This window comes from Cervus canadensis, chromosome 3 (assembly GCF_019320065.1).
Source record: "Cervus canadensis isolate Bull #8, Minnesota chromosome 3, ASM1932006v1, whole genome shotgun sequence".
NCBI classification, from domain to species: domain Eukaryota; kingdom Metazoa; phylum Chordata; class Mammalia; order Artiodactyla; family Cervidae; genus Cervus; species Cervus canadensis.
Genome location: NC_057388.1, coordinates 56653723 through 56672763, shown reverse-complemented (window position 1 = coordinate 56672763; position 19041 = coordinate 56653723). Strand labels below are relative to the sequence as shown.

The 19041-nt window shown below is 40.0% G+C and overlaps 1 protein-coding gene across 4 annotated transcripts in view; it reads right to left on the bottom strand.

The window, feature by feature from the left end:
* The window catches only part of ELMO1 (engulfment and cell motility 1), a 559777-nt gene that overhangs the window by 364085 nt on the left and 176651 nt on the right, over positions 1-19041 (bottom strand). For all 4 annotated transcript variants that reach the window (XM_043463190.1, XM_043463189.1, XM_043463192.1 and 1 more), the window contains 2 exons: positions 16587-16756; positions 4672-4707 (listed from right to left, as the gene is read on the bottom strand). In XM_043463190.1, coding sequence (XP_043319125.1) covers positions 4672-4707; positions 16587-16756 — 206 coding nt within the window. The remainder of the gene's footprint in view (positions 1-4671; positions 4708-16586; positions 16757-19041) is intronic.

Genomic DNA, 19041 nt, shown 5'->3' with positions numbered 1-19041 from the left:
ATATAGATCAATGGAACAGAATAGAAAGCCCAGAGATAAATCCACGAACCTATGGACACCTTATCTTTGACAAAGGAGGCAAGGATATACAATGGAAAAAAGACAACCTCTTTAACAAGTGGTGCTGGGAAAACTGGTCAACCACTTGTAAAAGAATGAAACTAGAACACTTTCTAACACCATACACAAAAATAAACTCAAAATGGATTAAAGATCTAAATGTAAGACCAGAAACTATAAAACTCCTAGAGGAGAACATAGGCAAAACACTCTCCGATATTTGTTTTTTTATAAAGTGCTAAGCTAAAGATTTTGCAGTACTGGCTGCCACAGATTAAGCTGACTACAAACTTTACATGCTGGTCGAGCGCCATGTCACAGCCAACACACCATGTGTGCTGGAATGATTCAAATAAATGTTTCTCATCAATTCAGTAGAGACCATCTTCTTTCCAAGAAAATTCAGCCAATCTCAAAGCATTTAAATTTTATGCTGTTAGTTTTATCAAATAGTGCTTCCAAATGTTTTCATTGGGTGCCATGCCCAAGAGAGAAGCAGAGAAAAGATGAAAATAAAGACCACTTTAAAACTTATTAATAAATCATACTGAATATATTCCTAATTGCCAAAGTTAATGATGTAACTTTGTTCTACCCTGCCTGTTGAGTTTTTCCGAGTATTTTATTTTTGTGGTAAAACTTATAGACACAGAAATGTATGGATTTCTAAATTGCCCCATTGGACATTCCCTTTAGAATCATAGCATGATATATCAACACACATTCTTTCAGCTCCTTTGTTGCATATTTAACTGTGGATCAATGTTAGACTCTTTATTCTATTCTGTGGATCTGTCTATCCTTTTATATCAATATCACAGTATGTTAATTACTGACTTTGTAGGAAGTCTTTAAGAAGGTTAATGAAATCTTCCAACTTTATTGATTTTTATGGGTCTTTCAAGATTGTTTTGGCTCTTCTAGGTCCAATGCATTTCCTTTAAGTTTTTAGGATTGGCTTGTAGTTTCTTTTCAAAAAACTGTATTGCTCTAAACCTAATTTGGGGAGAATTGTTATCTTAACAATACTGTGTCTTCCAATCCATAAAATGCTGTATTCTCTACTTATTTAGGTCTTCATTAATTTCTTCCAGCAATATTTTTATTTTTCAGACAACAGGTATTGATGTCTCCTCTTAAAATTAATTCCTAAGAATTTTATCATTTCTGACATCTGTAAATGGAAATTATAAAATTTCATGTTTCAGTTGTTTGCTATTAAAGTATAAAAATATATCCCTTTTACATACTAATGTTATATTCTGAAGCTTTGATAAATTCAGTTATGAGATCAAGCCATTTATTTGTAGATATCTTAGGATTTTCTATGGATAAAGTTGTTTTACTTCTTTTTTTTTAATATAAGTATCTTTAAAAATTTATTTATTATTGGTTGTGCTCCGTCTTCATTGCTGCGCAGCTTTCTCTAGTTGCGGCAAGTGGGGCTACTCTCTAGTTGTGGTGTGCAGGCTTCTCATTGCAGTGGTTTCTCTTGCTGCAGAGTGCAGGCTCTGGGGTGCGTAGCTCTCAGTAGCTTAAGCTCCTGGGCTCTAGAGCTCAGGCCCAATAGTTGTGGCATGCAGGATTACTTGCTCCTTGGCAGGTGGGATCTTCCCAGATCAGAGGTGGAACCCGTGTCTCCTGCATTGGCAGGCTGATTCTTTACCGTTACCATTAAACTGTCAGGGAAGCCCCTACTTCTTCCTTTCTGACCATTGTCTTTTATTTCTATGTTGACTTATTGCTAAGGCTAACAACTATAGTACAATGTTGACTAGAAGTGCAAAAAGTGAATATATATTCGCCTTATTCCCAATTTTTAGTGGGAGGAGTAGGGATTCATCTTCCAACATTAAGTATACTGCTTTTTTTTTTTTTTGTAGATAATCTTTATTAGGTGGAGGAAGTTCCCTCTATTCCCAGATTGCTGAGAATACTTATGAATGAGTGTTGGATGCTATGAAATGCTTTTTCTGTATCTGTTATCTATTTTCTGTATCTATAAAGGTGGTTTTTCTGTTTAAGTTTTCTCCTTTATTTTTCTAAATCATGGTGACTGATTTTCAGATGCTAAACTTCTTCTGAGATAAATCTTTATTGCCACAAATCTTCTTTATACCTTGCTTGCTTATATTTGTTCATATGTTTCTGGGGAGTTTTGCATCTCTGTTCATTAGGTGGCCTATAATTTTTATTTCCTAAATTAGTTTTGTCAGATTTTGTTATCAGAGTGATACTGGCCTCACAGGCCTCATAAAATGATTGGGAACTTTTCCCCACCATCTCTCTTTTCTGAAACCATATGTGTAGATTCAGTACTTCTTCTGCATGTGCATAATAAAACTCACCAGTGTAACCAATTTTCATTGTGTAACCCCTCTAACAGTCTGTATTTATACTGAGCTTCCTATTGGGTTGGCTGGGACTGTCAGATCTATACCTGCTTCCTCTTTTCTTCTTCCTTTCACAGGCATCGGCTCTACCTCACTATCTGAGAGGTTTTATATCCAACCTCACTTTGTGCCACAAAGTACCACCCCTCCTCCAGCAAACCTCTTCCTCTCCTTACTCCAGCTCAGCATTAGCTGCTCAGGGGACTAAACTGACACATCAAAACTGACCCACAAGGAAACAAAAAATCTGAATACCCCTTGGGGTTCACATACACACATGTGCATTCACACTTCAGTGACCAGTGATATATTTGGGCAGAATTCATATTTATTTATGGGGGTTTCATATCCTCTGAGCCTCCTTTCTTTCATGGATTTTCCTTAATTATTTAGTTGCTCTGCCAGCCCCAATTTATGTCACATGGACAAAGGAGGCATGCACCACCACTAACATTAAGATTGAGGGTTTTTATCGCTCCATGATACCTGGATGGGGCTTCCCAGGTGGTGCTGGTGGTAAGAAAAAAAAAAAAAAAAAAAAACCTCAGAAAAAAAACAACTCAGGAAGCATAAGGCATGCGGGTTCAATCTCTGGTTCAGGAAGATGCCCTGGAGGAGCGCATGGGAACCCACTCCAGTATTCTTGCCTGGAGAATCACCACGGACAGAGGAGCCTAGCAGGCTACAGTCCTTAGCAGGCACAGAGTTGGGCACGACTGAAGTGACTTAGCACACTTGCAGCACAAACACTACCTGGATGAGCAGGGATCCTCAGGCAAAAAGCTGTGAACACACAAATCTCATCTAGAGCCAATTTGTTCTCTCAAAGACTGACTGACTTCTTTCTGTCTGTTTCAGTTGCTATTTAGTGCCTTAAATACTTGTTTTCAGATGTTTTTGTTTGCAATATTATGTCTAGAGTTCAGAATTGTTATCTATGGTCCTTAGTCTGATTAGGCTACTTTGCCATTACCAGAACCAGGATCCTGAGCATTGATTTTGTCCATCATAAATAAAAATCATGATTCACACTTGCAATGCCCCTATATACCAAAAGATTAAAACTGCTGACAGATAAATTTTAAGAAGTTATTTTGGCTGGAGTCCAAAATTTTACATTAACAAATTGTATTAGGTTATGAGAGAAGAAATAACCAGTTTGAATCCCAATACCACCTCACTTTAACTTCTGCATCAAGGAAATAATCCTAATTTTACACATCTTGTGTTGTGGATAAAAGTGTGAATTAGAAGTAACAAGGGTAAACATTTAAACATTGAGACAGTGCCCAGGGCAGAGTAAATTTTCAACAAGAGATGGATTCTATTGTCATTACCATTAAGTGTTTCTACTGTATTAAAATATAAATCAAAATTAGATTTAAGAAGCTTTATCCTAAAAATTCAATGTTTCTATCTTATTAGAATTTAATAACTGAAGAGTTCCTGCAACTAATACTTTTTCTAGTGGGACGGGTAGGGGAACATGAATGCTTGGACACCACTATTACACTGCTCAGGATTTTCTCTGGAGGCTTAAAAATAAGGTGCACGTTTTCAGATGCTGTTCAATCTTCCTTCTCAAGCTTAAACTGTATGCTTAACAACTGGGCAAAATGGAAATTCGTTCAGCCTATTACAGAGAGTTTATAAGATCCTATTTGGACTCCTCTTGTTTCATGAATAATAAAGGCACTGAGGAGGGAATACTCTAAGAAAGAGGTTTTGAGATCTCCAGACACAATTATCATGCAATTCACAAATATATATATGACTGAAGATTTTCTCAGACTGAAAGTAAATAATTTTCCTTCTATACTTCAATCTTCAATATTTTAATGTGGATCTTTTTCTTACCAAATCATTGAAGAAAATCAAAGATTTTTGACTTTGAATATTACATAGGCCACAAAAAAGAAAGGTTTTGTTTAAAGTAATACATAAAATTATGCCTAGCCTTGCTCCAAGAGAAGGGTAGCAATCCTGATGTGATCATTCTGTGGTTACAAACATAAAACACTCTCTACCACAAAGCAAAAAGAAAAGGGAAATAATTTTTTAAAGAACCTGTTTATAAGAACATCAAAAAGAGAGCAAAAAAAAAATCACTCAAAATATCTAGACACATAGTTACACAATCAGTCAGAGGACAGAGTTGAATTATTCAGAGAAGAAGGAAGTGTTACATCATCTATATCAACAGATCAGAGATTCTTACCAAGGCTTCATGATCTTCTGCAATTTCTGGTATCGTCTGTAAAATTCAAAAACAACCATGTAAGGAGCATGCATGACAGCAATGAATTTTACACAAATTACATATCATGAAGAAAGCCCAGAGTGAGCTATATGACAGGTTTACCAGCCATTAAGGGCAGTTAATTCATTTCAAAACATTTCTTCAAGTAATAAATTGATGTTTATTAATGACACAAAACAATCAAAAATAGGGATTAAACTACTATAACCAACCTAATGCATTTACTTTTGAATAAAGGCAACAAAGGGGGCTTCCCAGGTGGCTCAGTGGTAAAGAATCCACCTGCAATGCAGGAGCCACTGAAGACGACGGGGTTTGATCCCAGGGTCAGGAAGATCCTCTGAAGGAGGAAATGGCAACCCACTCCAGTATCTTGCCTGAAAAATTTCATTGGCAGAGGAGCCTAGCGGGCTATAACCTATGGGGTCGCAAAGAGTGAGACACAACTTAGTGACTGAGCACGCACACAAAGGCAACAAAAACTCCCTTTGGCTCAGAATGAGTATATATTCAACCAAGGGGGACATCACTAGAAATAAGGGGGAGCATATTTTCAATGAAAAAGTAGAGCACCACAGCCTTAATCCAGTTGTTCTTAAGTATATGCTCAACAGGACAGAAATAGTTGAATTATCTTTCTTTGGTAAAATGCCCACTAATTCTACTTCCTCTTTTCTTAGAGAGAAAAAAAAAATGCTTCTTCTGAAGGAAGATATTATGAGGCAGTGCAGTAGTCTTGAATGACAGCTGGAACTCAAGGATTGTAGCTTGCCAAAAAAGTACACAATTGACAAAACTTGTCTGCAAAAAAGGACACTTATGCTTCTTAAAAGACTAAAGATTAGGTCAAAAAAATTAGGTAATAAGTGATTCTATCCTTATCAAACCACTTCCCATTCCTCAAGCCTGCCAAATCTCTCTGGCATGAAGTGTATTCTTCCCTCAGTTTGGGGAATATCCTTCCCTTCGTTGTCAGACTAGCTAAACCCTATCCCACATTCATTCCAGGCTCCCTGACCTCTGATTTCCCTTCTTTGACTGGACTGAGTGTGGCACCCACCTCTGCAGTGCTAAGAACACACCAGGCATTTGACTTAGGACATCTCACAGTCCTCCCAGCACCATGAAGGCAAAGGCTGACTCTGTAACTCAACTACTAACTATACCATCAGACACCTGCAGAGTAGGTATTCAATTCAGAAGAAGTTAAGTTTCACATTTCAACCACATAAATGTAAATGTAACCACTTCAGAAACCCAAATGACCACGAGGTGATCAGATCTAGTATTTGATAAAACTGGGGAGTTAAAAATGTATGTAATCTTCCTCTTCCTCCCCTCTTCCTCCTCTTTTACTTAGCTTTATCAATAAATAATATATATAATTAATTAAATTATATATTTTATATATATATATATATTCAGTGTATATATATACACACTGAATAAATGCACTACCTAAGAGTTGAGGATTTTGTTCTCTTTGAAGGGCTTGGACTTAAGCCCATAGTACAGCCTCTCAGATTGCTTCTGAGGGACTGCTCCAAGGCCTTAAGGGAGGAATCAGTATACAAAGGAATTTTTGCAACAAAAACCAGGTAGTCAGAACATTAAGATTACTGTTAAATAAAGACAAATCAGACTTCCTAAGCGAGTGATTTAGTGTTTTTCTAAGTACTAGAAGATGTAAGAGTCTGGGTTCATTGAAATCATTCCTTTGCTATGCACCTTAACTATCTAGTGAAGGAAATGGCAACCCATCCCAGTATTTTTGCTTGGGAAATCCCATGGACAAAGGAGCCTGGTGGGCTACATAGTTCATGGGTCACAAAGAGTTGGACATGACTGGGCGATTTCCACTTCACTTAGCTATCTAGGGCCAGTATCCTGCTTTTTTCCACCAGGAATCCCCACTGGGTGGGGTGCAGCTGCAGTGGTTTATGGTTTGATGGCTCTAATGTCTTTTTTCAGCTGAGATCGCTGGAGGACATGTTTCATCCAGATCTATATTAGCTTCCTTTTCTTCTCTTTCAAATTGCCATGGGCAGAGTAAAAGAAGTAGGTGGCCATGGAGAGGCAAGTCTGAGCAGGGTTTGGGCCCTTTCGCAAGAGCCAAACACTACTCTCGACTAAAAGGAACTGGGGCTCCTTGGAAAAATGACTCTGGCCAGGACTGGGGCAAGAAAAGACCAAGAAAAGCCCAGAACATTTGTTGAGCCAAAAAGTATAGAAGTGCTCAAAGAATATGGGAAACAAGGTAGGATACAGAAGACAGCTTGAAGAAGTTTCCAAAGCCATATTGGGGACAACTGAGCATCACAATAAATAATAACGGTTATGAGTTATAGCCCAGGGAATAAAACAAGAACAAATGGGCCTACATTGCTTTAAAGGTAGTGTGTTGGTACTGTTGAAGAACTAAATCTCTAGGGAAAAATATATAAATCTGATTTGTACCACTTTCCACTTCCCATGGGTAACTACTCAAGATTTTCTCTTAATTATTTACAAAAGGGGTAAAAAGCATTACTGGGAGATACGTGGAAGGCAGTATCTTAACAAGTGATCAAAGTGAACATCAATAATAAGACAGAGATATCATGTGCCATTAATAGGATGCAAAGAAACAAACACAAGCATTTGTGATATTCTAGCCAAACACATACATTTTCTAAAACAAGAAAACATTGGATAAACCTATAGAAAAAGAGAATTTATGTTTCAAAGGGAAATTAGTGTCCACAGTTTTGTCTAGAGGTGATTTAACAGACTTTTTCCCTGCAGGTGAAAAACCAGTTTTGTCTCCATTTGCAATTCATTTCAATATTCCTCTGTTTCATGCAGATTTGTGTCCTTTGAAGCTTCCTTTGAACCAGTGAAAACATCTGCCCAGTTCCCTCATAACAAATGAATAACATACATTCTTGTAACATATGTTCAATTTTATATCTGTATGAAAGCCATGCTTTTATCTTTCCCTGATAATTACCTTTTAATTAACTACTTTTTAATAAACCTCAATTGGAGAATATTCTAAAGATGGCTGACCTATGATCTTGAAAGTGCCAAAGCCATGAGAGAAAAGGAAAGATTAAGGAATAGCTCCAGACTACAAGAGATTATACTAGGGAACCAGTGATTGAAACTTACATGAGTTGTCTGGCAACAGGAGGGCCCAATAAGGAAGAAGGTGCTGCCACCAAAAACTAACCAGGAGAATTCAGGAGGGGTCCAAAGAGGGTGGAGAAGCCAGTCCATATGTCCTACCAACCTCCCGAAATCCTTGCTGGAATCCATCTTGGCTGAGAGATTGCACGCACCATCAGGAAGGATGCTGAGTCAGACCAAATATGGGCACAAGCAAAATGATTGCCCGGAGGCAACCCAGAAACTACACATAACCATAAAACCTGAGATTGTGACCCACGAGGCAGAGCAGTTATTCTGGGTTCCTGTACCACCTTGCTGCTCTCTGTCCAGGCACCCCTTTCCAATAAAGTGTTCTTTCTTTTCCTTTGTCAGTACTGTCTCCTAGAACAATTCATTTTTGAGTATTCGACAAGAACCTACTGTCCAGACCTGGAAAAGGTCCCCCTTCCTGCAACAATTAGGAGAAGATAGGATAACTGGGTGCAAGGGGCTCTCTGGGGTTAGATCTTTGTAAAGGACACAATCAGGACAACTGGTGAAACTTGAGCTTGCAACTTTTCCATTAAGTTTGGAACTGTTAAACTAATTGAGCAAGCCACCCTTTAAAGGAGGCGGCTCTAATACTCTGGCTGCCTATATAATCAGTCCAAAACCTGAAACCTACAAATGCCTCCAGGTTAGGAAATGGAAACCTAAGGACAAGCAACCAGACTTGACTAACAGTCTAACAAGGCCCTTGCTTTATTTCCACTTCTCTGGAAGAGACTCTTCCTCCCCCACCAGCTCCTGTGGATAGAGTGTTCCTAACCACTTCCAGTTTGGCACCGACCAATTCTAACTGATTTCTGTTCAAATATACTCTAAAAATGTTTTCCTATGGGTCAGTTAATCTTTTTTTTAAATTTTTTTTATTTTTATTTATTTATTTATTGCTTCAAAATTAATGCTTGTCAGAGGTGTGTGTGTGAAATATATAAAGCAATCAATGCAATTTTTCAAAATAACCTTCTGGCCTCAGGCCTGTGCATCCTTAGGTATATATAAGCGTGTGTGTGTGTGTGTGTGTGTGTGTGTGTGTGTGTGTGTTCTAACTCTGGCCTCAGGCCTGTGCACCCTTAGGTATATATAAGTGTGTGTGTGTGTGTGTGTGTGTGTGTGTGTGTGTGTGTGTGTGTTCTAACTCTGGCCTCAGGCCTGTGCACCCTTAGGCATATATAAGTGTGTGTGTGTGTGTGTGTGTGTGTGTGTGTGTGTGTGTGTGTTCTAACCCCTGTAACAGACTCTGGCTTTAGAAAGTTCTTGACCAGAGTACAAAGAGAGAAATTCAGTGTTCCTCACTTCTCTACTTCCTCACCTTTGCTTCAGAGAAACATAAGCAGAAGAGGAATTTTTTGTTGTGATGTCTGTTTTCTTATCTGAAGTTCTCTCTCCTTCTCCTTCTCCCTCTCTCTCTTTCTCTGTCTCCATGTATATCCACTTTAAAAGAAACATAAACCGGAGAACAAATGATTCTCCAAAGACGATGCTTCAGAGTGATCAGAAGCCCCTCACCTTAGCCCAAGCTGTGGCATCCTTTCCCCAGCAGAAGACAACCTCTCCTTTAAACAGGCTGTATGACGCCTTCTTATTTCTATTATGAGAGTGATGGACAAAGACACAGAGACAAAGCAAAAAGGGATGGTGAGGCGGAGTTTCAGCATGAGGAATTTTCTGCCACACAACCCCCAACAAAGCCCAAGAAGGTCGGCCCCCTTGGCGTTTGTGATGCAAATTCCTGGCAGGGCCCCAGAAGGGCTGCTCCCGTTGAAACTCCCGAGTTCTGCGTCCTGCAGCTCCAAGAAGGCAGACTGAGGGAGCTGGAAGACTCAGCCAGCTTCTCAGCTGGGGCCCACGGACCACACAGAGCTGCTTCTTTCTGGTTCGGCTTGGGGAGCCGCTGGCTCCTCCTCGTGGCCTCTGTCCGAGGTGAAGTACAGGACACGCATGGTCTGACCTGCGCTTGGCGGCTGGCAGAGATTCCCTGATCAATCTGGCCTGGCCTGGACCTTCCACAACAACCGCGGTTTATAAGAAACACTGAATTCTCAGAAGCGAGAGCCTGAGTTAGAGCCAATAATCCGTGTCCATGAAGCTTAACACAGTCACTTTCAAAAAAGAAATTTATCTTTTGTGTGAAGACAAAAAAGGTCACACATAGTCCCAAACTGTCATATGCATGATTGTGTCCTCTGCCTCCCCACCCAACAACACACACATTCTGTGTCTAACCCAGTGTCAGGAATATCTGGCATTCTAAGAATACATACTTTGCTAAATGAATAAAACCTAGAAACCCACTCTCAAGTGCGGGTGCCAGGCAACATCAAGACCAAGACATCCTTTTGCGTGCTTCATTTAGATCATAACTGAATTTCTGCACCTGACACAAATCACAACTCTGACTCCACCAGCAGAAAGTGATCTGAATCATCAAAGTTTCGTATGAAACTGTTTGTGTATTAACAATGACAATTTATATAAACAACACACATAGCTATACACACACCCGAACATCCTCATCTGTGTCATCTATATGACAGAATGGGGAGGAGACTGACAATTTATACAACAAATGTGGATTGTTTTTAAGACAATTATTTAAGGATTTTGCTATGCTGTGTGCTTAGTCGCTCAGTCGTATCCGACTCTTTGTGACCCCATGGACTGTTGCCCCCCAGACTTCTCTGTCCATGGGATTCTCCAGGGAAGAATACTGGAGTGGGTCGCCATGCTCTCTTCTAGGGGATCTTCCCGACCCAGGGATTGAACCCAGATTTCCTACACTGCAGGTGAATTCTTTACCATCTGAGTCACCAGGGAAGTCCACTTAAGGGAAAGAGTCCCACAGTTATTTTAGAGATATATAAGGGCTTTACATATCTCTAAAATAAGTATGGGACTCTTTCCACTGTTGCTAGTATAGCCAAATTTTGGAGAAATGACATCAACTATGCAAATAAAAAGTACTTGTAAATTCCCCAGATTAGTGAAAACTCCTCAAATACCTCACTGCTATTTTTCTTAGGAAAGCCAGAATCCCTAAGGAAACACCAGCCCAACATTGCCCAAGGTGTTAAGAATGGACATACTCCGACAAGAAGGGTAAAGTACAAATTAGGACATGTCAGCAAGCTATGGGGCTGTTCTTACTTTAAAACAGCTTGAATATGTGCATATCCACTCAATTAGTAATTTTATTTCAATAAAATAATTAATCACAAAGATTCTGCTGAAAGAAAAGCTGATGAGAGAATGTTCACAATCATAATAAAACCTGAAAACAGTAAATATCCAACAGTAGGGGAACGGTTAATTCCACTCTGCATATCCTTCAAATTATCATATTACACTGCTTACCAACTGTACTTCAACAGAGCTTTAAAAATGAATTAATAGGCAGACAACAACCTAGAGGGGAGGGATGGGGGGATGGGAAGAACGCTCGAGAGAGGGGATATATGTGTATACATATAGCTGATTCACTTTGTTGTACTGTATAAACTAACATAATGTTGTAAAGCAATTATTCTCCAATAAAAAATAGGCGGATAACAAAAATTATGAAGGGAATAATATTTAATGACATGGCACTATTGTTAAGTATAAAAAGCAGATTACAGAGACCATTAATATTATAATTCTACTTTTGTAAAACCTGTGTATGTGTGTGTAAGCCTGTGTATGTGTGTGTGTATCTCTAAGAATGTACAAAAACAATATACACCCAGATGTTAAAAATATTTGCCTCTGGTAAGGCAGAAGACAAATGCTTCTTATTTGTTTCTTTCTGCTTACTTACATTTATTTTTAAATAAAAAATAAATGAGTTTTTGGTAAATATATGAATTTAACTTTTCTCACTCTTAACTTTTCTGCCCAGGGTGGTGCTACTGCTTTACTCATACTCCAAGGGCGTAATTTTCCTGTCATGTTGCCAAGTGGGAAACTAGAAGGATCCTGCCCTTTCATTCTTGGAAATGTTCCTCTGTTCTTCTGATTGTGGAACAGCAACAGGGCACAGAGTAAACCGTCCAGTTGTGTGTGTGCACAGCAGCATAGACAAAGAACATGGGCTTTAATTAAAACCCCAAGAAAAGTAGTGTTATTCACTACAATGGATTTAAAGTTGCAGGTACAATTGTTTTTTCTTTCAAATAAAACATATCATTTCTGAAAATCTTTTAATATCTATCCTTAAAAAAAAAAACACAGAAAACAAAAATAATTGCCCATTCCTTAATGGATAACATTTCCTGACTCAGGCTGGGGAAACAAGTTTCCCAAAAAATGTATATGCTTCCACATCTGTCTTTCAGGCTGAAACGAGGAATGGAATTTCAAAATTATACAAAAGTGGAAAAATGAAATTCAAGTTTGAGACACTGTGTTCTGCCAAGGTGTCACTGCCTCTTGCTCCTTTGTTGTTCATTTTCTCCCTGTAGTCTCTCCTGGTACCAGCTGGAGAGACGTTAAAAAGCTCAGCCTTGGGTAATGGCAAGCAGGCAAGCAATCTTTGAATCTCATTATAGCTCAAAGTAAGAAGAAAAATTCCAGCTACATTTCTTCAGTGTTTCCTAAAAATTTCCACAGGTCCTGCTCAGGAAACCGCTGCCTTTCCCACCTGGAAGTCTGCCCAGGAGTCATAAGTAAATGCCTTCCAAATTGCAGGATCTATTTAATTTGTGCAGTTTCTATTCCAAAGGTTTCCTATTAATTAAAGTCTTGTTTAAGTTTAATTGAGAAGCTGAGTTTCCCTATAAAAAAACAGGTCCTTCTCTTTTTCTTTTCATCTGAGTAAAAGGTCTGAAAATAACCATTCATCAAATGAGCAGCTTCCTAGCATGAGTGGCAGGACCTTCCAGAAGGAAGGCGGGAAGGTTGTACAGCCCCGGTGCCCTCTTTACTCCATCCCTATAAGTAGTGTGACTTTGAACTTATATGCAAACTGGTGATGAGGGCACACACCAAGGTCATTCAGAGAGATATCATCCCTTCCCAGTAACACAGTGTGATGGGAAAGTATAAGAGACAATGCAAACCAGAACACACTCAAGATCCGGTCTTGGGTTCTGTTCATCTGTCTGAAATCAAGTTGCATGTAACAAACTGGGATGGCTTACAGATTAAAAATAATTAAAATATGAATGAGTATGATACACTTTGGGGAAAAAAAAATTCAATTACTGCGGTTCACATAGAGTAAATTCAGTATTGACACGTGAAACCTAGTGATAAAATTCAGACCTGCTGTCCCCAATGTTCAGTCTGTAGGCCACTCCGTAAGCCAAGATAAATTACAGAGTAAGGCAATAGCACAGATGAAAAGCAGTAAGGTTGACAAGGTCATACATAGTATCCATTTTTACTCCTTCTCCTCTCAACCACAAGAGGTAGTGTCTCCTTGATGAGTGTCATGGGCTGAACTGTATCCCCTGAAATTCATATATTGAATTCCTGTTCCCCAATACATCAGAATGGGGCAGTATTTGGAGATAAAGCCTCTAAAGAGGTGATTAAGTTAAAATGAGGCCTTTACGGTCCTAATCCAGTCTGACTGGTGTCCTTGTAAGAGGAAGCAAACTGGACAAAGAAACACCTAGGATGCTTTTGCTTAGAGGAAAGACTTTGTAAGGACATAGGAAGAAGGTGTGCATGCTAAGGCACTTCAGTCACGTCCGACTCTGCGACCCTATGGACCGTAGCCCTCTGGGCTCCTCTGTCTATAGGATACTCTAGGCAAGAATACGGGAATGGGTTGCCGTGCCCTCCTCTGGGGGATCTGCCCCGGACCCAGGGATCAACCCATGTCTCTTAAGTCTCCTGCATTGGTAGGTGGGTTCTTTACCACTAACGCCACGTGGGAAGCCCTACAGGAAGAAGGTGACCATTAGTAAATCAAAGAGAGAGCTGCAGAAGAAACCACGCCTGCCAACCCCTTGAGCTTGGACTTTCAGCCACCAGCACTGTGGGAATAGAAATTTCTGTTATTTAAGCCATCTGCTCTGTGGTATTTTGTTACAGAAGCCCTAGCAAATGAATATAACGAGAAACTAAAAAATTAAAGCTCCTAGCATGCATTCTCCCTCATTGTCAATTATATAACTGCCAACCTCCAGAGGTTCTGGAGCTCAGCTCCAGCCCTCTGTTTAGGGTACATATCCCATGCACTCTGGTTTTCAGTGTATGGACCATTGTAATTGTAATTATGATTGCAGTTCTGATAAACCTGGAAGTATTAACACAATGTCATTTTGAATAGGCCAGAGCTTAAGCCCCTGGATACTTAGGTATCTGTGGCAGAAGCACCTAATATTAATATTAGCAGGTTCCACTGAAACTGGTTCTAGTATCATTGTTTTTGATATGCCAATGGCTGGGATTTAGATAAATCAATAAATGCGGGAACACGCTTATGTTTTTGTTTAACATGTTACAAATGTAATGGAGGCAGAAGCTCCCAGGGCTCACTATCCCACCAGAAGCAATGATGGGTGTGAGGCAGGGCCTACCATCTATGGCAAGCCCATGAAGTCAGCCACAGTCACCAGTGAACGTGTTTGTAATCACAACTCGCAATCCACTGTCCACTAGGAACAAGGAGGGAGGAACCTGATACACTCCTCACTGGATTCTGGCCTGGAGCTTCCAACAGGCAGCATCCTCTTTCTCCTTTTCCTTGGGTGAGCCTCATGGGTGGCTAAACTTATTCAACTTCCCTGCAAGTTGCTGCTTCAAGCACCAACTCCAATTTATAGTAACCACTTTGGATTTTGATAACACCCAGAATTTGAGACTCCCTGTCCTACTCCAAGTCCAAGTTTACCAAAAATTTAATAAGCCAAGTTTTAGTCATCATTAAAAAAAAATAGATAAGGAGATGGTTGGATGCATCACTGACTCAATGGACATGGGTTTGAGCAAGCTCTGGGAGACTTGAAGGACAGGGAAGGATAGGGAAGCCTGGCATGCTGCAGTCCATGAGGTCACAAAGAGTCAGACACGAATGAGCAGCCGAACAGCAACAACAAGAAAATAGATAACACTGTCTACAACTGACCCTTTCCAGATCACTCAATCCTGCTTCCCAGTCCTCTTGGATTAAACTTCTCCACCCCATTATTCACTCCTAGATGTTTTCTCTACTTGTCTGTGAAGTAAGACCCCCCAACTCCAAACTGTGGAGAACATTCTAACATAGGAGATATTTCTATTGTTATAAAACATGCTCTTTGAAATAGAAAAAAATAGTCTTTTATTAGCCAATAGCAGAGGCTAAACAATGCCAAGTGTAGGAGGAGACAGAAGGAAGAAAGGAAGGAAGGAAGGGAGTGGGCTGAGACAGGTTTCTACCATATACAGTCATCAGGTCATTCTTTAAATCACCACATACTGAAGAGAGATTTAAATGACCCAGGTTTAAACCCCAGTTCTCAGTGATATTTATTCTTTTCCTAACAAATACCTACCCCAGCTCTGCACACTATTCATTCGGCATATTACTATCTAGTTGGCTGGCTCAGCATCCCCACAAGGTCTAACTGGCATGCTCTACTAGTCTTTACCAGTAGCACCTGACCATGTAGAAATAAGCAGTTTCCTGTGGACCCTAAGCTGTCATTCTGTGGTCAAGGGAATGATCTGTCTGCACATCTAAAAGCTAGGTCCATCTAGCAGCTCCTTAGATGCCACAATCACACCACAGAATCAAACCTTTCCCTAAGAAGATGAACTCCCCAATCAGAAATGCCCATTCCTTGCTCAGGATAGAACTCAAACTCCTTAAAGCCCATTCACTAACACCCTCCTGTAAGGTTCCATGAGATGTAACTGGTCCAACCTCTAGACTCCCAGCCCTCAGGAGGAATTGCACCTCAACTGAATTCTGCCTCTAAATAGTTTTGGATGGCAAGATTCACATCTTGTAAAATTTTCCTGACTTCTAATTTTTTGTACATGGTGGGTACCTAATAAATGCTTATTGTGCATACATGCTAAGTCGCTTCAGCTGTGTCCGACTGTTTGCCTCCTATGGACTGTAACCCACCAGGCTCCTCTGTACAGGGGATTCTCTAGGCAAGAATACTGAAGAGGGTTGCCGTGCCCTCCTCCAGGGGATCTTCTCGACCCAGGGATCAAACCCATGTCTCTTTACATCTCTTGCATTGGCAGACGGGTTCTTTACTGTTAGCACCACCTGAGAAGCCCAATGTTTATTGTACTTAATGGTAAATAACTAAATACATGTATTTCATTAGTCAAATGTTAAAGTAAAAAAAAAAAAATTACTTTAGGGATGCTATTTAGACCTGATTTAAGACTCTGAAATCTAAGGAGGTATTCTAACTTTCTTTAAAAATGGAGTCAGGGGAAGAAAATTCTTTTTGCAGATAAGCTAAGGATGTGAGGGATTTATATCTTAAAGAACTACAATTTGTGTTGGAAAGGCCCTTAGAGATAATGACCTAATATTTCTCCTTCTAAATCTGAAATTTCAGACTGTGTTAGATACTGACTAGTTGGTGGGTGGAGAACATAGCGATCCTTAAATTACAAAACCACACCCCACACACTATCTCAAATGCCATTTTTTTTCCTGAGCCTAGACAATTTCTGGTATTTAAAACTAGAAATTCTAAGAACAAGGAAAGTATACCCAGAATGAAGTCTAGATAAAAGGTGCTTACTCGGTGCCACTTTCCACCATCTGTGTGAGGAGAGAGATGCCATCCAGATTTATAAACTCCTGGGCAAATGTGACATCCCGGGAGAGGCTGGCCAAGTCCTTCAGGGCCTCCAGCTTGGCATCCATACTTGATGACTGGATTCGCTCATGGAGCTGCTGGGCGTTTTGAGCCTCACCAGAGAGAAAAACAAAACAAAGAGTGTTAAAAAACAAAAACAAACAAACAAAAAAAACCAAAGAGTGTTCACAGAGGAAAGTACCACAGATCAAAAAAAAAAAAAAAATCACCACCTCATTGAGAAAGGAAGAAACAAAGGCCAAATGCACAAGTTTAGTTAAGTATTACAAACCAAGGGAGGTTTCCAACCATAATGACTTCACCTTCAGGCAATGCTTGTCAATTTCACAATGAAAATCAGTTGCCTTTCTTTGACAGGACCCACATTCCCATCTTCAGGAGAAGCAAGAGCCCAAGAACAGTAAAACTCCGGAAATGGAGTGGGTATGGCAGTGTGGAGGGGAAAAGGGGGAGGGTGTTTACTTTTTAAGTAAAATTATTATCTACAAATGACAAAAAGCTATTTGCTTAATTAAGCAATTGTACAAATTTATACAGCATGTTCAGCCGTTCAGTCAATACTCTGAGTAATAACTGCCTACACAAAATGTTCAAAAGTGTCATTAAACACCCAAATAATCTTGCTGGGTTACTGAAAATCTTCCAGCACAACAAAACAGGGCTTGTAAATTCCACTTTTCAACATGTGTTTCATGTGCATTAGTTATTTACAGCATGAATTTAAAACAAAGTAATTAAACAAGCAAACAAAAATACAAAAAATAATTTCAAACCAAATTAGCAGCTTTGCCTAGAATTAGAGTTCTCATTTTTAAGGCATTGGCACCTGGCTTCTACATGCAGGACAGAAATATACTGGAGGATCTGAATGTCTAAATAATAACATGTCTTCACATTATGTGGTTTTCAGGGACAAGCAGCCTAAGAAAGCGACATTGATACAGGGGTCTAATCGACAAAAACTCAGCCACATTGGGGAGGGGCCTCAAGGAGGTATGTTGGGCAGCAGGAACAGTTGGTGCAAAGGAAAAACAGAAGGAACAGGCCTGGGATGTCTGGAGGGACAGAAAGAGGCCAGTGTGCCTGGGGTTGGAGGGCAAAGGGGAGCGTGTAAGGAGGTGAGGACAGGCAAACAGACTGGGCCAGGTGGCCTAAGGAGGTCATAAGCAGAAGCAGCAGAGCTGGAGGAATCCTGGGTGGTGATGATTTTCCCTGACTGATAGGATGAATTTAAACATCTAGACAAATGTGTGGTACCTTTGGAGCTCTTAAAATAGCTTTTATATTCAAACACTAGAAGCAATGAATATATAAATGCACACATATTTGCATAAACATGACCCAAGGAAACAAATCAAGATATAGCCCACTGTTATTTATGAATTGTAATGTTCTGCATAATTTTTTGTTGCAAGCTTCACTTTTCAAATTTTCCATGAGTCTGCAATATCTTTATATTTGGGGGAAATTTTATATTATTAGAAAATAAAATAGCCTCAGTTCTGATTTTCCAAGCAGTTAGAACAACTGAGAAAGACTCTAATAGCTGTGTGGGTGATTGTATCAGAGAGTAAGTATTATTTTCCGGCATTGTCCTAGGATAGAAAACAAGTTTCATCTTGAGTCACTCAAATAGCACAGTGTGGCTGCCTAATGTCCTGGGATGAGAAAGTTCTGGGCCCAAGCTCAGAGGCAAACAGCCTCTGAGGGATCACCAGTGGACACAGAATAGGTATACACAGTAGTTGTGTGCAAAGTATTTACCACCTCTGTTCTTTAAGGTCCTAATTAAAGCTTTTCCCAAGGAATTTCTGAATGGCTCTGGGTCCATGATATCAATTAAGAAGTAATCAAAAACGTCTATAGGTTCACAAGTTTCACAGATATTTTCAAATGTGCACTCAATATTGCCCAGCAATCCAACCAAGTTTTCCTGGAATGTCTGCTGCCTGCATGCTAAGTCATCAGTCGTGTCTGACTCTTTGTGACCCCATGGACTGTAGCCCGCCAGGCTCCTCTGTCCACGGGATTCTCCAGGCAAGAATACTGCAGTGGGTTGCCACGCCCTCCTCCAAAGGATCTTGCCAACCCAGGGATTGAAGGCGTGTCTCTTAGTCTCCTGCAATGGTAGGTGGGTTCTTCACCACTAGGGCCACCTGGGAAGCTCCCCCCAAAATGACTCTTTCACACCTTTTCTTCTTTCCTTAAACTCCCTCATTTCCTGCTTCCCTCACACTGGTGATCTTGCCTCACATTTTATCGAGGAAATCAAAATAATCAGCCAGGAATTTCTGCATCTTCCTATTTCAAAAAGCACAGAGTTCCTTCAGCTTCCTGTTCGCAAGGACATGGCCCCAGGGCCTCTATGCTCATGCTC